General features: G+C 35.9%; 3 protein-coding genes across 6 annotated transcripts in view; all 3 read left to right on the top strand.

The window, feature by feature from the left end:
* rorc (RAR-related orphan receptor C) overlaps positions 1-6,926 on the top strand; it is a 50,968-nt gene extending 44,042 nt beyond the window's left edge. For all 4 annotated transcript variants that reach the window (XM_077208514.1, XM_077208485.1, XM_077208495.1 and 1 more), the window contains 6 exons: positions 84-205; positions 1,639-1,771; positions 1,886-1,993; positions 4,600-4,710; positions 4,794-4,903; positions 5,009-6,926. In XM_077208514.1, coding sequence (XP_077064629.1) covers positions 84-205; positions 1,639-1,771; positions 1,886-1,993; positions 4,600-4,710; positions 4,794-4,903; positions 5,009-5,173 — 749 coding nt within the window. In that variant the 3' untranslated portion in view covers positions 5,174-6,926. The remainder of the gene's footprint in view (positions 1-83; positions 206-1,638; positions 1,772-1,885; positions 1,994-4,599; positions 4,711-4,793; positions 4,904-5,008) is intronic.
* arhgef5 (Rho guanine nucleotide exchange factor (GEF) 5) overlaps positions 1-22,844 on the top strand; it is a 186,953-nt gene that overhangs the window by 163,271 nt on the left and 838 nt on the right. The gene's annotated exons all lie outside the window — the stretch shown is intronic.
* ecm1b (extracellular matrix protein 1b) lies at positions 13,187-22,714 on the top strand. The gene is made up of 11 exons (XM_077208471.1): positions 13,187-13,572; positions 13,877-13,927; positions 15,037-15,072; positions 15,201-15,257; positions 15,364-15,429; positions 15,656-15,924; positions 17,542-17,750; positions 19,631-19,892; positions 20,718-20,932; positions 21,817-21,904; positions 22,100-22,714. The coding sequence occupies exons 1-11, from the start codon at positions 13,503-13,505 to the stop codon at positions 22,313-22,315; spliced, it is 1,539 nt and encodes a 512-aa protein (XP_077064586.1). The 5' UTR covers positions 13,187-13,502; the 3' UTR covers positions 22,316-22,714.

The following is a 22,844-nucleotide window of genomic DNA, read 5'->3' as shown; positions in this document are numbered from 1 at the left end:
AATAGGGTTAGGAGTTGAACTATGTTGTGTCGGAATGTCGTGCATTCAGATTAATGTGTCTCTTTTTGTGTGATTTTTGACAGAGGAGCTCTCTGCAAGTATCGTACGTTCTCACAGAGAGACGACTCAGTATCGACCGGAGGAACTGCAGGCTCTCAGATGGAAGGTCTTCAGCCGGGAGGAGATCCATGCTTACCAGAGCAAAGTACATGTCCTCTACTCTTAATTTGGGATTTACAACTGGCAAAACTGTAAATCCCAAAGTATACATCTATTTTTTAAATGTACGCTAAATGCCAATTCGCACCACTTCATCGGGTTTTGTCGGATCAGTGTGTTACTCCGGTCGGTGTCTGTTGCCGCTGGTCAGCGCTTGTTTTCGCCCATTGAACACGTTGAATCTGTGTTTTTTGGCTTGGGGAATGTCTGAGAAGTGAAGTACTGTAATCTGGTGAAGGTCCACATTGGTTGGCGTCTGTCAGTGCAATGTGAATTGGACTCAAGCGTCCAGTATCTGTGCTATTTCTCTCCAGAAGTCATGACCAATAAAATATCTTTGTACTCATTTAAAATTGAGTCTCATCTCTTAACCCCAGCTAAATGTGGCTGTCCATCGTTGTTGCGGTCTCATCAGTTTCTTTTTCAGCTGTGGAACAATGAGCTGCATACACGTGACAACTAACGAACACATAAAACCGAATTATACTTTGGGCTTTACTGTGATGACCATGTGAAACACTATAGCATCAGTCACACATTCCTCTTTCTGATCTAAAAGAAAAGAAAAAATTACCAATTGTGAAAATTATCAATCTCACAATTACGAGAAATAAAATGGCAGATGTCACAATAACAAGAAAAAAAGTTACAATGAAGATGTATAAATAGTTGCACATCTTTTTTACCATTAAGGCCCCGATTTACTTCAAGCTAAATCGAAGAATGAATGAGTGTGATGCCATTTCAAACTAAATTGGTCAAACTTGAGTTTGTTTCAAAACTTGCCACCTTTTTATTAAACTTCAAGCCAACTGTTAAACACTTATGAACTGCCATTGGTCTATGAAGATTATGCAATATGTGGGTATGCTCAGAGGCTTTGAAATGTTTTTCATTTCATTTCTTCGCTCAGTCTATCCAGATCAGACAAGAGTAAAAACATGAATACACTGGAGTGCCGAACTGCAAACATATCCACATCTCTATGATTGCTCATGCACAGCCTTTACAGATTTGGAGATGATCTGGAATTCCTGGAAATTTCTGCCATTTTGTTGTGCGTGTTTTTATTTTATTAAGAAAATAGCATCCATCACATATTTAAATATTAATACCAACAGCATTGACATCGGGGTGTTTGCAAACAGTGTAACATTTGAAATCTTCTTTTTACCCCTGGGTAAAGAATGAAGAACTTTGCAGTGAGAATATCAGGCCTTAAGACTTCATTCAAAAACATCAGCCAAACTTTTGACTTGTAGTGTGTGCAACACAGTCCCTCCCTTCTCACTCTCTCTCTCTCTCTCTCTCTCTCTCTCTCTCTCTCTCTCTCTCTCTCTCTCTCTCTCTCTCTCTCTCTCTCTCTCTCTCTCTCTCTCTCTCTCTCTCTCTCTCTCTCTCTCTGTCCTCTGTCTGTAGTCGGTGGATGAGATGTGGCAGCACTGTGCGGTGAGGTTGACCGACGCCGTTCAGTATGTGGTGGAATTTGCCAAACGTATCCCAGGATTCCGTCAGCTTTGTCAGAATGATCAGATTGCTCTCCTCAAGAGTGGTGAGATATCTTTCTTTAAAACAAAATAGTTAATTAAGACTGGTAAGGTTTACAGCAGCTCAATTCTCTCCTCTCTACTTTGTTCTTTACGTGCCTTTCTCTCTTTCTTATTAGGGTCAATGGAAGTGGTTCTGGTTCGGATGAGTCGGATGTTTAACACAGAAAACAACACAGTATTTTTTGACGGCAAATTTGCAGGAACAGAACTTTTCAAATCTCTCTGTGAGTTAAAGGAATATTTTGGTCTACAGCGATCACCCTTACTTCCAGTGTATGAGAATGATTTGTCAGCATGTTTTTACAAACCTGTATTTAATCATATTTGTCTAATCACTAAATAAGTAAATTTAAGGATACAATTAATAAAAAACTTATTAGGAAATAATGTACTTTACAAGAATATGCTTAAGTTTGAATTGAATGTAATGTTTTTGGACATTTGAGGGCATGTTAATTGCAATTAAATAGAAAACGTTGTTTATATATATATATATATATATATATAGTTTACATTTATATTAAATGCAACTACCTTAACTTTAGAGTGCTATTTTGACCCAATTAAGTAGGACTTAAGTTAATCTTTATGTCATTTCATAACTCTATTGTCTTTGAAATATGATTAAAAATATGGTACCACCAAATGTACTTACGAAGATTTATGGTAAACTAAAATATACTTCTGCGACCTTACAGAGGATAAAGCAGTTTGGAGAATAGATGGATAAAATATACTTTAATGTATTTAAATATATTTGAAATTACACATTTTTAATGATGGAGTTGCAATTTTTAGTACATTTAAAATCTATTAACTTTAAATGTAATTGTCATGGTGCAGACAAGGAAGTAGGAGTAGAGGATCACAATTACTGCACAACTAGCTTTCCAACGATCATAGAGAACTAAACTGAGGGCGTAGGGTACGTTTACACAACAATGATGTACTAAAAACGGAAACGTTTATCCTTTGCGTTTTCCACGTGCAGATAACTACGTTATCAAAACGATCCCAGTTCACATGGATCCGCGAAAACGACCAAAGACATTGTATTATTACATTTACATTTATTCATTTAGCTGACGCTTTTATCCAAAGCGACTTACAATTGCTATATATGTATGAGGTCGCACGCCTCTGGAGCAACTAGGGGTTAAGTGTCTTACTCAGGGACACATTGGTGTCTCACAGTGGATTCGAACCCGGGTCTCTCACACCAAAGGCATGTGTCTTATCCACTGCGCCATCACCACCCCAATTATGCTGCTCAACTACGGGACAGTAGTTGGCAATGTCACTTTGTTATGAATAACTACGTGCCAATAGACTGAACACGTAATAAGCATGCACATAATTTCACCGTTTTCACAAATTAGCATTTTTGTAGTTTACACGTGTCACAACTTGCTCAGAGCCGCGACAAATGAGGGAGGCAACAACAACAAAAGCATATTACAAACATACAACGTAAATAAAGAATAAGCTACGTACAGTAATTTACACAAGCACAACATATTAAAGACACGTTCCCACATACATACAGGCCTGCAAACATAAATCCCCAAACTAAACTAATACATGAAGCAAATGACTGATAACAAACAAATAACAAAGGAGCAATCCAAAATAGCAGAAGTTTTCAAGCCTCCAAAACTCTGTTGTCTTGTAAAAGAACAACCAAAACGCTTTTTAAGTTTAAAACAGTGTCGTGTAAACTGCACCTTAAATACATAGGGGGGAACCAACTGAACAAGAAGCAGGTGCAGGAGGAAATCAGTAACCATAGCAACAAACAAGGGCACAATCAAACAGTGAGCTGTGTTTGAAATCACCCACTAAACACTCATTCACTATTCCCGACATTCCTCCAATAATTTAGTCCCCTTGAAGGAGTGAATGGAAACGAGTGAGTGAATTCGGACACTGAGTGCGTCGGAAGGGCTGTCGCTATTGCATAGATTGTGCTTGCTGTTTAATAATCATTTGAAACTTAGCAAACTGGCAGCTTCAGTAGTAATGAATAGATTTATCTTGAACTCTGTCATGGAAACTATGTATTTAAACATTAATTAAACAATTTAATAATCAATTAAAAAAGGAATTTATACCTGTATTATATTACACACATTGGACCAGCAGTTTAGAAAATGGATGGATGATTCAGCTGCTGGCGCCATCTTCTGGCGAGACGCAGGAATTCATTCAGCCCGCGACTCTCACAGTGCATTCTGGGTATTCTCTAGCTGTTGAGTGTTCATCGGTTGTACACTCGTTATCGCGGTGCATTATGGGATTGAATGAGAGCACTCAATAACGTCCACTATGGTTTCGCTCAAATAGTGGCCTATTTAGGGGTATAGATAGAGGGTGATTTCCGACACAGTCTTGGAAACGGAAAAATGGGGAACAAAGGAAGCAGGAACAAAACACAGGGAAACAATGAAATGCAAACTAAAGGTCCATAAAACAGAACATGATCTTCACAGTAATATAAATAAAGGTGAAATTGTAATTTATGTCATTTGTAATTTAGGTTGTTTAGTATGTAAATCACTTGAAATAAGTGTACTTCACAAGTGTAAAGCACGACAAAAGATAATTAAAAGTAAAGTGTGCCATGAAAGTGTGCTCTGTTTAAGTACACTTATTTGGCCTTTTATTTCATTCATATTATATTATATGCAAGAATATACTTTTAAGATTTTATACACTACAAGTGCACATTTAATACAATTGAGTGCATTTCTATTATATATAGGATATTATTCAGTTTCCTAATCTATTATCAATCATTTTACAACTTTGCTTTTGTATGTTTGTTCTTCAGCGTGTAGCGATCTAATAGCTGCTGTGTTTGACTTTGCTCACAATCTGTGTGCGCTGAGACTGACTGAACAGCAGATGGCAGTGTTCACTGCACTGGTCCTCATCAATGCAGGTGAGCACAGTGAAATTGCAGAAATTCTGACTTTAAAGTAGGATTGGCTTCATTTCTCGTTCTTTCTCTACATTTTTGAGTAGATCGACCATGTCTGGAAGACAGAGAGAGAGTGGAAAAAGTAAGGAGAGATGTGGACCTTGCCCTTAGAGACATCATGCACAGAGACAATCAGGAGAGTCTGCTCCCTAAGGTAAAAGAGATGGAGAAAAAGACAGGATTTCAAGGCAGAAAGTGAGGAATTATATTAGCTGGAATGGATTTTAACTGGTAATGTTGTGTTTTTGTATGATTCCAGCTGTATCAAAGAATGCCGGTGTTGAAGTCTCTGTGTGTGCTGCATATTGAGAAACTGCGATGGTTTCGGCAGCTTTACCCTCTCACGGTGCATTCCTTCTTCCCTCCGCTATACAAAGAGCTGTTCGGCTCTGACACGGATATACAGTCCCTGACTACTCACTAAACACACACACAGACACATTTCAATTGCAGATGCAGACGTGAAATTACATCGCACTCATTACACACGAACAAAGTTCCTGATAAAAGTGTATGCAATCAAGATCTAAATATATTTACCAGCTAAAGAAGTTCAATATATTTTTGTAACAGAAAATCATTTTAACAGAAGTATGCAGTATTTTGTGCAAATTCTATTCTGTAGGCCGAAGCAAAATATTACTACGAATGCTAGTCAGTTTGAGTATTCTTAAACTCGTTTTTGTCTGAGGATATATTTGAATGTTTTTGAAGTTTGTGATGCCCTCGGTGGTCTCGATCCTAGCTGGTAGAAAGGAGCATTAGCTCTGATCATTAGATTGTCATTTTTTATAGAGATTTTGATACTAGCAAATGCCAGATTACAAATGTTGAGCATCATTGTTCTTCGTCAACATACCTTCCATGAGCTGACTGATATTTGAACTGATGGCATCAGGCGTTCATTTAGAAACCATGGATGATTTTCAAGCTTCATCTACAACATTAGAATCCCATTATGTCCTCTCTTTTGATTTCTCAGGCTGTACAGAGACAGGCCACTTAAAAAATAGCCTATTGCATTAATTTAAATATGATCATCTATTATGTGTTAGCTTTTTTGTACTTCCTGTTAAAGCTTGTTTTAGTGCTTGTAATTCTCATCTTTCATTCATTTCACATGGATTTGAGAAGAACTTCTTAGACCATCTTAAGTTGTTAATCAGTCTTTGGTCATATATGTTTTTCTCTGTTCATTCAGTCAGCTGAATAATTATTATACGGTACTTGTAGATTTGACAGTATTTATGCTCAAGGGTCCAAAAATGTATAGAGCACTTCTATGAAATAAATAAAATAGAATGCGCTTATTCATTATGCTTGTGTAGAAATTACATTGAACGCAATTCTATTGTTTCAATTGCACAGTTTCTGTCCTTGTTGTTTTGTTATGTCAGCTTTAACTTATCACTCACTCAGTTAATGAAACCTGCACTGTTTGGGATTTGTGCCGTTTGAAGCAGAAATCCTTGCTTGCTATCTATTGTGCTGTGCTGCTTTGCGGAAAAGGCCTCAAATAAACCTCTGTAAAAGTGTAAAGGGTGGGAGTGTATTCAGGGAAAATATACACTGGTTTTCCGTTCCTCATTTTTGAATTTAATGATTGTGAGCGAAGTTGCTCTGAAATCATCTTACTGACTCGTCTGACTGGCACAGATCTCACACAACCCTTTGCTGGTTTGTTGTTGTTGTTGTTTTGTTGTTGGTTTTTTGCATGTTTATAGAGCCCATGAAAATGTTGTTTGTTAGAATTGTTCCAGCCCAGCCCAACAATACAAATGTTGCAACAATTCTCATAAAAAGAAAACTATGTTCATCTGGTTTTCATCGGGTTTTACATGCAGGATCATCTGAATCACAGCAGACCAGAAAGACTTCGTCATACTCAAAAACACACTGGGGTGAATTTATTTCTACCTACAATGACCTCAGGGGACCTGAGAAAACATATTTTTTACTGGCACAAATCGGATTCCTTATTAGTGGTTTATCTGAGTTTATCGGAGAATACCTGAGATTAAAAGCATAACTCAAAGCATATTTTCCTACCAGAGTGTGTTCAGGAGGGGGAAATGCATCCTTGAAATGACGGCATCAAGCATTAACTTTTTTTTCAACTTGTTTTAAAACATTAGCATCCTTCTGTTTTCCTTGTATTAAAGAAAAACTCCCTACAACGTTCTTCTCAATTTTTCTTCCTCTTTGTGACTCAGTGACTCAGCTGGTGACTCATTCTTGTCTAAAATTTAAACAGTAACTAGTAATATATAGTGCGTTTCTACTTTATTCTTCCTACAATCCCATTAAAGCTTGTCTAGGCACATGTAATCCTCCTTGACCGTTAACGCCAACCTGGATTTGACTAGAACGTGTTGCTCCCTGACTGTGTAATGTATCATCGAACTCCCATTACATGTAGACAGATTAGGGTCAGGGTAGAATATGTGTTATATAATCACTGTCTTATTCAGTCTTGAGTCACGGGTGAATTTAATCAGTTGAGTTATTCTAGTTTTTAGATTTTCTATAGTTTCTAATTTTTCTAACCCTCAACATTTTTTATTATGTTCATTTGACATTTTAATTAGTAAATTAATTTGAATGTACATTATTAACTGTATTTAACAAAAGTACTGTGCATTTCCCTTCAGAGACTGAAAGTTTCAATCTTTTACCTGTGTTTTCAACTGACTCTTAATATTGCTGACATAGAGTTTTGCTTCGTACAGCCCTTTGTTTATTTAACTGGGTCATATCTATCTGTCCATCTATCCATCTATCTATCTATCTACTTATCTATCTTTCTATCTGTCTATCTATCTACTTATCTATCTTTCTGTCTATCTATCTATCTATCTATCTACCTATCTTTCTATCTGTCCATCTATCCATCTGTCTATCGATCTACTTATCTATCTTTCTGTCTGTCTATCTATCTTTCTGTCTATCTGTCTGACTATCTATCTATCTTTCTGTCTATCTGTCTATCTATATACTTATCTATCTTTCTATCTGTCTATCTATCTACTTATCTATCTTTCTGTCTATCTATCTATCTATCTATCTATCTATCCATCTACATATCTTTCTATCTGTCCATCTATCCATCTGTCTATCGATCTATCCATCTACCTATCTTTCTATCCGTCTATCTATCTACTTATCTATCTTTCTATCCGTCTATCTATCTACTTATCTATCTTTCTGTCTGTCTATCTATATTTCTGTCTATCTGTCTATCTATCTATCTATCCATCTACATATCTTTCTATCTGTCCATCTATCCATCTGTCTATCGATCTATCCATCTACCTATCTTTCTATCCGTCTATCTATCCATCTACCTATCTTTCTATCCGTCTATCTATCTGCTTATCTATCTTTCTATCCGTCTATCTATCTACTTATCTATCTTTCTGTCTGTCTATCTATATTTCTGTCTATCTGTCTATCTATCTATCCATCTACCTATCTTTCTATCCGTCTATCTATCTGCTTATCTATCTTTCTATCCGTCTATCTATCTACTTATCTATCTTTCTGTCTGTCTATCTATATTTCTGTCTATCTGTCTATCTATCTATCCATCTACCTATCTTTCTATCCGTCTATCTATCTACTTATCTATCTTTCTGTCTGTCTATCTATAATTCTGTCTATCTGTCTGACTATCTATCTTTCTGTCTATCTGTCTATCAATATATCTATCTTTCTGTCTGTCTGACTATCTGTTTATCTATCTTTATGTCTGTCTGTCAATATATCTATCTTTGTCTGTCTGTCAATATATCTATCTTTCTGTCTGTCTATCTTTGTCTATCTGTCTGTCTGACTGTCTGTTTACCTTTGTCTATCTGTCTGTCTATCTATCTATCTACCTATCTATCTACTTATCTATCTTTCATTATATCTGCCTGTCTATCTGTGCCTGTCAATATATCGATCTTTCTGTCTATCTGTCTGTCTGACTATCAATATATCGATCTTTCTGTTTATCTGTCTGTCTGACTATCTATCTTTCTGTATATCTGCCTGTCTATCTGTCTATCTATCTTTCTGTCTATCTGCCTGTCAATATATCGATCTTTCTGTCTATCTGTCTGTCTGACAATCTATCTGTCTGTCTATCTGTCTGTCTGTCTATCAATATATCTATCTTTCTGTCTATCTGTCTGTCTGACTATCTATCTTTCTGTATATCTGCCTGTCTAATCTGTCTATCTATCTTTCTTTCTGTCTGCCTGTCAATATATAGATTTTTCTGTCTGTCTGACAATCTGTCTGTCTATCTGTCTGTCTTTCTATCAATATATCTCTTTCTGTCTGTCTGTTTGTCTATCTGTCTGTTTGTCTATCAATATATCGATCTTTCTGTCTGTCTGTCTATCTGTCAATATATCTAACTTTCTGTCTATCTGTCTGTCTGACTATTTTTCTGTCTATCTATCTGTCTGTCAATATATCTATCTTTCTGCATCTGTCTGTCTATCTGTCTGTCTATCTATCTGTCTGTCTGTCTGCTCTTCAGATTATTCAAATATTATTCAGGCTAAGAAAGTGGTTTTATTAAGAACTGTTCAATAAGGTTATTTGGGGAAACGTTCAATTTCCAATTCATTGCATCGTTTTGATCTGTCTGTCTGTTTGTTGATCTAATAAAATATGTTATATGTACCGCATGTAAAATGCACAAAATATGGAGCAGACCAAAACTGGATTCATTTCCCAGGCCCTCAGCGTTGCATATCATTCTCACGGCTGTGTTTATATTGATACTATGTGTCCAAGGGTAACAAAGCAGTGGCTGACTCACAGAAAGACACAACAACATAAAAAATACCAGCACAGACTGGCAATCACTGCTGTAACAAGGTTGTGACCATCAGCAATGTTGTGTTAGGTAATGTAAGACTGAATCTGGGCCAGCTCTGAGGTTTACGAGAATCCAATGTTTCTTTTGCACATTTCCACATCTGAGACATCCCTGTCAGCCCAAAAGATAATACAATGACTTTTATTATTATTAGCATTATTATTGTTTCTTATTCAGACCTCGTTATAGCCTTAACTGTACAGCCGCAACTACTCAAGAAAATGTTAAATAACATATAATTACTTGAATAAGAGTACCAAAGTATTTAGTGAAAATAATACTATCTTGTTGACCAAGAGGATGATGCTTATTCAATGTATTCATTTTATAATCATTAACCCTTTAAACCCGGAGCTATTAAATCATTTAATCAATTTTTTTTTTAATGGAACAGTTTAAAGAACCTTACACAAAATCTTAATAAAAAGATTATTTATTTTTGTTGAGTATCCTTAATGGAACAGTATCATATTTGATACATCCTTATGGCTTATGATATAATAGGAGCTCATATTCAAGGAGAAAATACACCTACATTTTATTCAGAGGCCCAACCTGAGCAATGGTATGGCCAAAAAGAAAGATGAAATTCTGATAGCTTTCATTGTAATTCAAAGAGATTATAGAAGACCTTTTAAAATGCATATCGGTATTCACTCTATATCTCCCAATAATATGGCTTAGTAAGATGATATTTAAATGCTTGGTTTTATGATTAAAGCTAGTTTGTAAAGGAAAACATACTGTAAATGCAATGCAATTCATTGATGATTGAAAAATGTACAAATAATCATAATCAATAAACATTCCTCAACTTAAGCCTGATGTATCATATTTGATACAATGTAACATGATTTTTCAACAAAACAAATGAAGAATGGATAATCAATCTTCAACGCAGTACATGTTTATCTTAAAATATAATATATATTATATATTACCAACAATAAAGTTACTCTCACATTTACTTAAAAATCATTACAGATTTTACAGCAAAAAAGCATGTGTACCAAGACCTGAAAGTTTTATAATTATAATTATATATATATTTTTTTTTTTAAATCAGGCATTGTTGAACTAACAGCATTATATTAGTTTAGCTCTTGTGGACGATTTTTCTACTTCCTAGCACATATTTAAATAAAAGTCTAAAAGCCAACATGTAACTAATCAGTGTTATTGTATTTGTTGTTTTAAAATGTATTAAAAGTGGAAGTTGCATGCGCATTCACATGTATGAAACATTTGTATGTATGTGCAAGTGAGTATATGGGCCACCAATGCTCAAAAATGGCATGTGTGAATTATACCACAATAGTGCAGTTATAACGTATCTATACAAATATACTGTATAAATATATACAATAAAAAAGGATTTCACAATGTTTAGAAGTTCGGTTAAAATAAGAATGACAAACTTGTAAGGCAGGATTTCAAGGAATTAGAGACTGAACCCATCACATCATCACACCACCCAGAATGCATTCAAGATCTGACAACCCAACCCTGGTATGCGGGAAAAGGCTTGTGTCTTTGAACTAGAATATAGTCAACAGATGCATTTTTCACCGGCTGATTGTGATACAGTGAGTGTGAGGTGGATGATGACCAATAGGGAGAGCAGGGCTAGATGTAGATGTTGTCTATGTTGGGTTGGGGTTATATTTATATGCTTGCACACAAAGGTTCCTCACAAAACTGATTTCAGAAGGACTTCTGAGGCAGTGTGACGGTTTAATGAGGAGAGAACACTTTGGTGAAAACTAAATAATTACAACAACCGCTATAAAATGACATTAAAAGTGGAAAAAGTTGATAAAAAAAGTTTACATTTACACACAAACTGACCACCAACCCAACTTTCAGATGCTATTTTGGCTTTTAAACTCAACTGTCACGGCATGGAACGCACAGGATTGTGGGATATCATTGGCACCAAAGGATACGCTGCCTTAAAAATAAATCTTATGAAGTTATCTCAGTAGACAGGATGTGACAAACATTGGGAAAGTTACTTTAAAAAGTAATGCGTTACAATATTGTGTTACTCCTTAAAAAAGTAACTAATTGCATTAAGTTACTTTTTATGGAAAGTAATGTGTTACGTTACTTTTGTGTTACTTTTTCTCACTTGTGCTGGGCTTGCTTTGTTTTTTAATAACACAAAAACCCAAAAAGTTATATTTCTGCCAAATGTAAAGGCCCTTGCACCAAATGGATAAGCCTCAGGCTGAAATGCTAATTCACACCTGTACAGTAAAGGGCGTAGCTCAAACCTTTCAGCTGTCCTGTCATTCTGGATCGCAGAAGAATATATGATGCAGGAGAAGGAAGTTCACTCTTACTTCAAGAAATAAAAACTAAAAAATTAAAAACAAATGTGATGTTTATACCTAAAGTCACTTTATTCTTATTATATGGTTGAATTGGATCGTCGAAAGTCATCAGTAAAGTCATTGGTTAATAAAATTAGATTGTATATTTGTATTATTTAACATATTTAATTTTTGCAGGTTTGCGTAATATTCTGAGTTTGCATTTTGCTGTTTTTATGTATTTTGATGAATACTGAATCTGTTTTTGTGCAAGCGAGATGAGTAAATGCCTGCTTACAGTTAGTCTACAACTACAATAACCATCATGTTCACACAGCGCGCACAACGCCTCTGCAATACTCTCGATTTCTCTCAACATGTGAACAGGAGAGGTGTCAACATGGGAAAACAAAGTAACTTGCGTTACTTATTGAAATAGTAACAGAAGTAGCCTAATGTGTTACTTTAATTACTTGGAAAAAGTAATCTGATTACATAACTCACATTACTCCCAATACTGGATGTGCCTTGTTGTCTTCTTCTTGTCTTCTAGGCTATATGCATTTTTCATCTTTCGGACGCAGCTGGACTGTTGGCGGTGTGTGTAAGGAGAGGGTCAGTGGTTGAGTCAGCAGTAGATCGGGGAGAGAGGTTATAAAGCCGAGTCCAGAACCTGTGGGTGAAAGAGGAGATCAGACAAGCTGTGGCAGATGTGAAAAGGTCCAAGCTGAAGAGCTCTGTTGTTTACATTGCTTTATTTTTTAGAAGGATCAATTTTAGTTAATAAAAACACTGTTAACTTCACTGCTCTTAACTCCTTCTTCCCTGCCTGAACATTTATTCTCAAGGGCTTCCTCTAACTAAAGTTATGAGTCAAAAGTCCAATTAAACAGGTGCGTTTTCTCTATAGTTTTAAATTTTGTTTAAAACAGCTACTTAAAAAATGTGAATAGCCTAATTTTGGCCAATTCTGTTATCCATCCAAAAAATACAAGTCCATTATGTTTTAGCCTACTATTTTTCCCTAAACCTGCTGGATAAAATAATAATAGGCCTACACCGACACTTTTGGTAAATTTATGAAGTTCAATTATCTTAAAAATAGCTGCCGATTTATCGGTCTATTATTTTAAAAAAGAAATGAAGAAATAGCTCTTGTGAGCTATAGCCTACTTAGAATTTTAGGCTTCATAGATAATGTTTTCCAGAAAGTCAACTCATGTTTTAATGTGTTGTTCTCTTAGCAAGAAGAGTTAGCACATTTTCAGATTTTGGGAAAGGAAATTAGGCCACATGGATATGAGTGTATTATTATGACACTGCCATCCCTCCCGTCCTCGTGTGATTAATGTTTCTGGAAGGCTGGTAGAGACGGGCACGTAAGCTAACACTGACGAACTTTTGTGAAGGCAGCTGAAAAGTGTGTCAGCAATTCAGCGAAAGCAGAAGATGGTCCTCCTCCTCCTGACCTTGATGCGTCCTGTAAGGAAGTTTGCCTTTAAAAGCGCAGGAGTGGAACGGGACAACACAGAGTCAGCGCAGCGGGATTCACGACTTCACCAAACATGAACTCTTCACGCGGCGTGGGACTTTATTTGACGCTTTTACTCGCTATTCTGTGCGAAGCATCGGAAGGTACATGTAACTTTTAAGGCCTGCGTCACGCTAATGTTTTTATGTCGTTTGCACTTAATATAAAGCTCAGACATATCACTATTGCATATTAGCTAGCCTTATAATATGACCAGGATTTAAGAGAAGGAATATTAATGTGTGGGGCGTTCACGATAGTAAACATTTAGGTGTTTATATCATGGTTTGTAAGGTAATGTATGTTTTTGATCAGGTCTGTTCCATGGATACCAGCGTTATATAACATTTTGCCTAATGCGTCCAGATGTTGTTGTATGTCTAATACCAATGTGTCCTACTTTTCCAGACTCGACCCTGCCGGCCCAAAGGGAAGTTACTGATATTGTGGTTGATGAAGGTATGTTTGGATGATATTTTTTACTTTAGACCACCATACAAAAGCTGCCCCTTGGGTGTTACTTTTGTACCAAAAGTGTAGCTACATATTAATACCTAACGTTAGAACCTTTTTAAAGGGTACCGCCCCAGGGATAGCTTGTGTACCATTTTTTCTGAGTATATATATATATGCTACAGATAGATAGATAATAATACTAGAGTGCGTTGTTGTAAATATAAACATGTTAGTGAATTGGGCGCATGTTTAGCAATGACAAGTATATTATTGTTTTATACAACTGTAAACAGCAATATCACAGTTAATATTGAGCAAATTATAAAAGTAGGCCTAATTAACTCATGGTAATTAATTTTCAGTAATACCAATCAGACAAAAATTGAGTCAAACTTTTCGCGTCACTACCACAATGCACAAATTGAAAGCTGGTCTGTTAAGGTGCGGGGCGGTCACATCGCTGTTCTGCAAATATTCGTCGGCGAAAACCAGTCAGTTCATAGGAATCTACACAATTGGGAATTTCTTGTAAGGGCAAATTATTTCCAGTTCAAGTTCAGTTAGTTCAAGTTGGTCACGTGGGACTACTGTGTTGACCAACAGAAATTTGACTAAATCTACTGTTTCAAATCTACTGAAAATTGTCTATTATTAGTAGTGTACCAATGTATGATCAGTGACGTGTTAACACAGAAATAATTAGGTGTGTTCCTTTTGAAGCGGCGCTGCGCAGACCCATCTGTGAATTACATCAAAGTCTGCTCTATAATCTCTAATGGCATAGCAAATTTTTGCCAATGTGGCACACCTTTAATATACATCGATGCACTAGAGATTTTGCCATCTCCTCTTTGTTTGAGTCTGTGTTACAAGCAGAGAAATGTCCCAGCGCTTGTCCAATCAAATTCGAAGACCGGAAATAACTGTTGTATAAAATGTATTTTAACCAAAAAAAGCATTATATCACCTATATTGTTAAATCAAAATGCACAGCTGTCAGATGTCTGTCAGATTTTTCATAGATATTCCCCAATATTTTTTTATTCACTAATGATTAGCCATGGTTGTGTCAGGAGCCTGACTTGATTATTATTTCCCCCCCATTGTTCCAGATGGCCTTCAGAGAGAATTGCCGCTTTCCCCTGAGGGTAAGGCCATGATCAGTGATTAACTTGCCATGTTGTCGATCGATTGGTTTGTTTTTCTCATGGTTATGTTTAATTTCAATACTGAGTCATTTATCAATTTCAAAAACACATTCTATTTCTTATTTCAGAGCTGGACTTTATGATGTTGCAGAGACCGATCATCCCTGACCTTTCCAAAGTGATGGGTGAGTGATTGCAGGCCTATTTCCATTTTCTTGAATGGAAAGTCGATTAATTTGTATTTTATGGTGTTTTCCACATCCTTTCATGTGTTTCTTTGTATGTATTTAGTTGCAGACTCTTTAGACGGGACCAAGAGAGAAGCCACAAACTTTCACCCTGAGCATGTCCCAATAGGTACAGTTGCATGCAAACTTACTATGTGTTTCGGTTTAGGAGCTGAGATTCAGTTCACCAATGTGTCAGAAAAAATAAGAGAGGTCTCAAGTTGAGCATGTTTATATAAAGTGCTGTTTGACAGCGTTTCATTTTAAAGAAGCTCTAAACTGGATCAATATAGCTCTTGTTGAATAGCAAACTGTTATGTGTTTTGCCTGTCAAAGTCTTTCATCTGCCTCTTCAGGTCGCCAAGGGTTTCGCCCTCGCTCCATGGGTCCCTCGAATGTACCAGAGGTTGATTTCCCCCCATCCTTTCCAAATGCAGGCAACCTGAAAGATATCTGTCAGTTTAGTAAAGCTCCGGTCAGGTACCAAAAGGACATGCTTCCTTCAACTGGCTTTGGCTATGCGGTTCGACAGGCTGAAGCTGTCAATCAACTCCAGTCCTGGTACAGCGTCTGCTGTGGCATTAATGGATCACAGGAAGAGAAAATCTGTTGTGCTGAACAAGCGGTGAGAGTCTCAACATTATTATACCTTCTAATGTTTGCTGTAGCTGTCAATAAACGCACTGAGACAATTAGGGTGCTTTCAAACTGGCAGTTTAGTTCGAATTGGGGCACGGTTCGCATGAAAAATTGGTAATGTGAAAGGTGTCATGCGGACCCGGAAGCGCACCGGGATACTAAACCCGCGATTACTTGTAGGCGTTGGTCTGAGTTCTGTTGCACTGGAACTTGGTTGCGCACTCGTTCAGGAAGTAAAGCAACATCATGCATTTTATGCATGCATTTTAGCTGTTGACGACGTCACTAGTTCAATAAAACGCATGTCAGGGATGACACTGATGATGATTTACCTTTGATACGAGCGAGAATGAGTGTTAGTGTAATCGTGCAGAGTAATCGAACATAAACAGAGGCTCATTGGTTCTTACAGAAGCTCAAACGTGCCGCGTAACACGAGAATGAACCTCATTGGTCAAGCGAAAATGCTTGAGCTTCTGTTTACCACAACTGATGTGTGTGTTGATGAATGTTTATATGTGAATGAAAGTCTAAATTCAAACTGTTCATCATATAAAGCGATCGTGTCTCTTTAGAAAATTTGGACTAAACCGTTTAATTCATATGGATTAGTTTTACGATCTCTTTAAAAACTTATTGAAGCATCAAAGTAATAGTTGTGTCGCTGTCAATGGCGGAAGAGAAAGCTCTCAGATTTCATTAAAAAGATCTTCATTTGTTCTGAAGACGAACGAAAGTCTTACAGGTTTGGAACGACACGAGGGTGAGTTATTAACGACAATAAAATTCATCTTTTTGGACTATTTTGGTATATAACAAACTCTTTCAGACTTTAAATAACATTTTCCCTCAAAGTTTTAGTTAGAATATTTTGAAAGATTGTGATTATAGATGTAACACCGTTGTCGTTGATCCAGCACCAAACTTCTGCCATTGGTTGAGACATGATGCTGCTATATCGCCCCTTCTCGAACAAACAAAACAAACAGCAAAGTTTTAGTGCCACAGAGTCACAGTGTTTGTTTACACTCACATCTGTTTTTAACAGCTTTCAGATTTCTCACATCACTGAAGTAGATTCTCCAGATCGAGGGAGACGAACGTTTCTCACAGAATTCATATCAAAGGGATAGTTCGGCCAAAAATGAAAATGTTGATATCATTTACTCACCCTCATGTTGTTCCAAACCTGTACGAGTTTCTTTCTTCTGTTGAACACAAATAGAATCTGGGAACCAGACAGTTGACGATAGCCTTTGACTTCCATTGTATTTTTTTCCCATGAAAGTTTTTTTTTGTTGATGTGACTCTTATCTACTAAAAAGTTTGTTCTCTAATCTACTAAAAGTGTTTATATGAACATTATGCACAATCAGGGAAATATCTCTGCTCTCATGTATGATTTAGTGTGTCTTTAGATAAAATCTCTCCTTGTTTTCCTCTTACTATTTAGTCTTTGGTGAGAAAGTATCCAAAAACATCTGGTAGCCATGAAATGGGCCAATGCCAAAGAAAACCACTTTCATGACTCTTTTTCTCGTTGTTATTGTAAATGTAACTGATTGTATTTATACTAAAGCTGTTTCTTTATTTCTGACTACAGTGGAAGAAGAGTCTGTCTGCCTACTGTACTCAGGAATTCTCCATTAAGACCAGTCACTACTTCTGCTGCAAGAAGAATGGGAAGGCCAGATGGAGCTGTTTTGATAAAGAGGCATCAGATTCTTCATATCGCGTCTCCTCCGAGGTCTCAAATGTCAAAACTCCTCAAAAGATCCGAGGCTTCAAATTTAACTCCCGCGCTTGCAAAGGGTAGGTTTCTACTGGAGTATACAGAGAATGCTTTTGGTTTGAGGGAGAGATGAGGGTTTTAAAGGGCATTTAAAAATAAATCAATCAAATCTTTGGTCATTGTTCACATGATTGTAATGTTTACCTGAGTGAATCAATATTTCAGTCAAGATTAGATAAACTGGGTACAAAAGTGATTTTTATTAATTACCTTTTTCTGTATTTCTTTTATTTTATTTTGAGGTTTTAGTGTCAGTATTACAGAAAGATTTTTAGAAGACATTTCTGGCATTTGTTTTATTGCAGATTTTGTTTTTAAAAAAGGGACCTTTTATGCCACATTTTATTTGAAATTGAATGCAGTTATGGAAAAACCTGGAATGTTGGTGTGGTGTGTTCCATTTTATTCTGTGCTTGCTTTCTCTATAATACAATGGTCAATGTAAGATTGCTTGATGTTTTTGTCGTACTTGTTGCCCTAGACCTCTTGGATAAAGCCTTTAGAGGTCGTATATAATGTCCATGCATATTCTTGCATATCGACTGGGAAAGTATGGTTAGAGATTATGTAACACAGATAATGTATTACACAAACTCCTAGTGAAGCGTATGAAAGATGACTGAAGAAAGCGGAGGTGTTCCTCATCTTCTCTTTTCTCCCTTCTCTATCACCCTATGTAAATGAACTATATTTTAGTAAATACTCAGTATTACACCTCTGACTCCTGACTAGTCATTCTTCAAGTCCTGATGACACAACATTGGTTACACCACATGATATATGGTCACATCAACTGTTGAAAAGACACATTAAATTCTATGCAACATTGAGAATAAACTTTTTTTTCTATTAGTGTATAGTATTCTTTCTCTTCTGCTCTATCTATAATGACAAAATGTAAGGTGGTGAACAGTACATTTTGGATTTAGTAATAAAAAAGTTGTGTATATATATATATATATATATATATATAGCTTATATTTCTTTCGAAACGGAAAGATAGTCAGGTCAGATTTGGCACTTTGTGTTTTTATTTGCTTTCAAATGACAACAAAACACTTAATGGGTCAAAACTTTTAAACAAATGTACAATTTTATAATTTTTTTTTATGCTGTAAGCTGCATTTTCTTTTTTTACGTTGTCTTATGAAATTGTACAAAAAACATTATTTCAATACTTACAATAATAATTCAATGCAATAAAGTTCTCACTCATTTATAAACCGATTGGAATATACAATGTTGTTTTTATAGTCCATCTACATGACATTGAAATGTGGCGAAAGAGCCACAAAGTTCACATTTAACAAAATTAAAATGCCATTTATATAATATAAGAGTTTTATAACAGTCTTACAAACATTCTAGATTTCCAACGATATACTGTATGATGCTACATACTTCAGGTCTAGGTTTCTTTATTTTAAGATGATATTAATTCATATATTGTGCAAGTAATTTGCAAAATACAAAACCCTTTTACTAATTTTCAAACGTATTGTATTTATTTTCAAAATAATTTCAACAAGTTTGTCAAATACTGTATCAGTTATAACAAGGCCATTGCACCAAATTATATTTTGACACCTTAAATAAGAGAAAATAAGCAAAACTATAATATAATATATATAATATATTTGAACAAAAGGAAGAAGAGAAATACATGGGAGTTTTTTTTTTGTAATTTGGACAGAAAAAAGTGTCTTGCCTCAACCCTTAAAAAAGAAATGAATCATTCTCAGAGACAATTAGCCACCACCTACAACTAGTTTGCTAGTTGTAGGTGGTGGTGATGTAACAAATACACATTCATCCCACCACGAAAACTTAGGCTTGCAAATGAGCAAAGGGCAAATGAATATAGAAAGTATTAATACTTCCACTGTCTTTAATCATCCAGCTCATTGGTGGCTTCTCCAAGAGCGCCTAGGAAGCAGCCTAAAGTTCCAGACTTCAACTTTCCACCTGGCCGTCCCGATTCCTCAAACGTAGAACAAATGTGCACTCATCGCAAGAGCCGACCACGATACTTCACCAACTGTCTCCCTTGCACTGGCTATGGCTGGCTGGTCCGTCAGTCGAAGGCCATCAATATCCTGGAGAGAGAATACAACCAATGCTGTGAGGAGAAAAAGGGTAAACGACAATGTGCTGAAAAGAAGGTGAAGAAAATAAAAAATTCAAAAATAGCAGTTTAATTCTCAATTTATGAACTATTTTGAACTCATGAAAACAATTGCAGATAATTGTTCAATTTGAAGGTAAATTTTATACATATATATAAAATATGTTTTATGTTTTATGTTCATTTTCCCTTTTCCTCATTTCCAAATTTCCATGGTGTGAGCATTAATAAGTACACCCAGTACAATTCAGCATTTACTCTTTATGAGAAGACATATTAGAGTTCCTTGAAGACATAATGTTCCAGCATGTTTGCTTGATCAATTACCAAAGAAGCTTGTCACTATTGATCAGGAAAATAAGATTTTCTAATCAAAGTGATCAAATGTTGTGTTGCAAAAATGAGTACACCCTCCTGAAAGTTTATAGCGCAAGTTAAAGGCAATTTTTGATCAACAGATGACGAGTATGTTGAAACAAGACATTTCAATAATTTCTCGACAATTAAAAGTACTATATAGCCCATTCAATCGCTTTATGCTGACAACAATGGAGCTATGAGAGAATTGTTAGAAGACTTCGTTCTTTGCACACAAAGTGAAAACAGAGCGGAAGTAACCCATAAACTCAAAAAGAATGGACTTGTGACAAAGCCCCTGAAACAATCAGTCCTTGATTTCGTGATGAGTGATTTTATAAGCATGTATATGCATATATATATATTGAGTTTGTATATCATTGTGTTTAATGGAATTAATATACAAATATATCTATCAAAAAATTCCTTTTTTATTAAACAGTTGATTTTTGTTGCTCATAACTTGGTAACATTATTAATGAGCTCTTTTTTTAATCTACTTTAGTGGAAGAAGATGGTGGACAAGTTTTGTAAAGATGAGAAAAAAAGCAAAGGGCCAAAGTTTGAGTGTTGTGGAGAGAAGGGAGAAGAGCAGTACAGCTGTTTCGCATCTGTTGCCCCAGATCCGGGATACAACTCCACTGATCGAGACCTCAACACTGCTGTGGCTCCAGCAACTCTCCCTGACTTATGTGATACACACACAGCCATCAAGAGCATGTAAGACCCATAACTACATGTTTAACAGATAAACTTTACTAAACGGATGAGGTCGGTAACACTGTTTGAAGAATGTTTTTGAAAGAAGTATTTTATGTTCACCAAGGCTGCATTTATTTGATCAGAAAAACAATAAAAACTATTTAAAAAGCAGTTTATTCCAGTGATGGTAAATTTACTCATTACACCAGTCTTCAGTGCCACATGATCCTTCAGAAATCATTCTAATATGACGATTTGCTGCTCAAGAAATATTTATTATTATTATCAGTGTTGAAAACACTTGTGCTGCTTAATATTTTTGTGGGGGGAAAAAAATTGTGGGGGGGGAAAGAGTCTTTTTACGATTACCTTTGGTCAATTTAATGCAGCCTTGCTAAATAAAAGTATTAATTTAATAATAATAATAATAAACTGGATAAGCTCTGAAATTCGCTGTGTATTTAAATAGTGTTTTATTCTGTGAAAATAACATACATTTAGGTTTTGTTAAGTATAACTTGCCATTGTTTTCTTAATATAGAAGATATGAGATGATATACTGTTGTTTTGCTTTTATTATCTATGTTTTATGTTTATCTATTTCCTTTCAAACATCTGTGACCATGAAAGCTGGTCAAAACAAGGACAGCTGAAAAATAATCTCAGCGTGTGATTAGTTATTACACTGTTAACCACAGCAAAACATTGGTTCAGGGACAAACAAAATCCAAATCCAAATCCAAAGATATATCCAACTAAAAGTCTGGATTTAATTGTAGAAATTTTTTGATCTCGTTCTGAGACAGCTCAATTTTGGTTTTATCAACATGCAGCAAACTGTTGGCATTATTTATCTTAAAATATTTCAAGAATTAATAATTTATCTAATTTATCACCCACAGGAAGGGTTTCCCGTTCTCGGTAGATGAAATGGTTGAACGGTGCTGTCCTCTAGTGTTACAGGAGAAACCTGCATGCATAGAGGCCGAGGTAAGGGCATAGGGCAAGCTTTTGGACTGATTTTCTCTATTTGTGTGTGATAAAAAAAATCTGCTAGATAAATAAATTGTAAACCGTCAATTTTGACGCAAACGAATGGCTAAAAGAGTAATCTCAGCAATAATGCTCTTTATTCTTTAACTTGTCCTTGGCTCGCTGCCTTTAAAACTGTCTATTCTCTTGCAGCTTGCCAGCCAAATTGATGATATGTGTAAAACGAAGGAGCTGGTGAAGCCTCATTGTTGTGAAGCCACGATCAAACACCGTGCCAAATGTGCCACAAAACTGCTCCTGCGATATATTGGCAAGGCAAATCAAGTCAAATTTAGTGGGAGGAAGAAATGCCCCCTCATCCTACAGTTTCAATCGTGTGAAAGACCCAGAGTCAGACAGAATCCCTGATACTGTGAAAGTGGATCAGTTTAATACAGAGTGCACACATTTCAATGTAGACTTGAGTTTAACCAAACCTGCTCCACTATTTGTTCATTTATTTTAATATGCATATTCTATTTCTAATGTAGTTTTCTTGCAGAAAGTTTTAATTATTGAGAGACATTTTTTAGCCGTTATCATAAAAGAAGAACTGCTTGGAATGGATAGTATAACATTTTGAAACTGTTGTTTCCTCTCTGTTCCCAATCATATAACAAATTATATGTAAGCTATGTACTATACATAAACAAAATGTCTGTTGTTAATTTTTTCATCTTCTGTGATTGTATGTTATTCAAAGGCAACATCATTTAGCCTATGTTTCCAGCATGAACACAGACAAATAAAGCACCACAGTATGGTTCATATCTTTGTTTGTTTAGAGGTCTGTGTGTGCATTATACATTTTGTATTTTTTGGGAGGGTGAATCTACACTGAGGTAGCCTACTGTACGAGACACATTCAGGTAAGGGTCAACTATGCCTATAGCTAATG

This window comes from Siphateles boraxobius, unplaced genomic scaffold, assembly GCF_051911475.1.
Source record: "Siphateles boraxobius isolate OS27281-9 unplaced genomic scaffold, OSU_SipBor_1 12, whole genome shotgun sequence".
Lineage (NCBI taxonomy): Eukaryota > Metazoa > Chordata > Actinopteri > Cypriniformes > Leuciscidae > Siphateles > Siphateles boraxobius.
Note: the sequence above shows the minus strand (reverse complement) of the source record. Positions and strands in the feature narration are given on the sequence as shown.

Bases quoted from the DNA above. Each gene is read 5' to 3' on its own strand.
- ecm1b (XM_077208471.1), top strand. From the start codon at position 13,503: ATGAACTCTTCACGCGGCGTGGGACTTTATTTGACGCTTTTACTCGCT. The intron at 15,258-15,363 runs GTGAGTGATTGC...GTATGTATTTAG, and splicing joins TGACCTTTCCAAAGTGATGG to TTGCAGACTCTTTAGACGGG. The intron at 15,430-15,655 runs GTACAGTTGCAT...CTGCCTCTTCAG, and splicing joins CCCTGAGCATGTCCCAATAG to GTCGCCAAGGGTTTCGCCCT.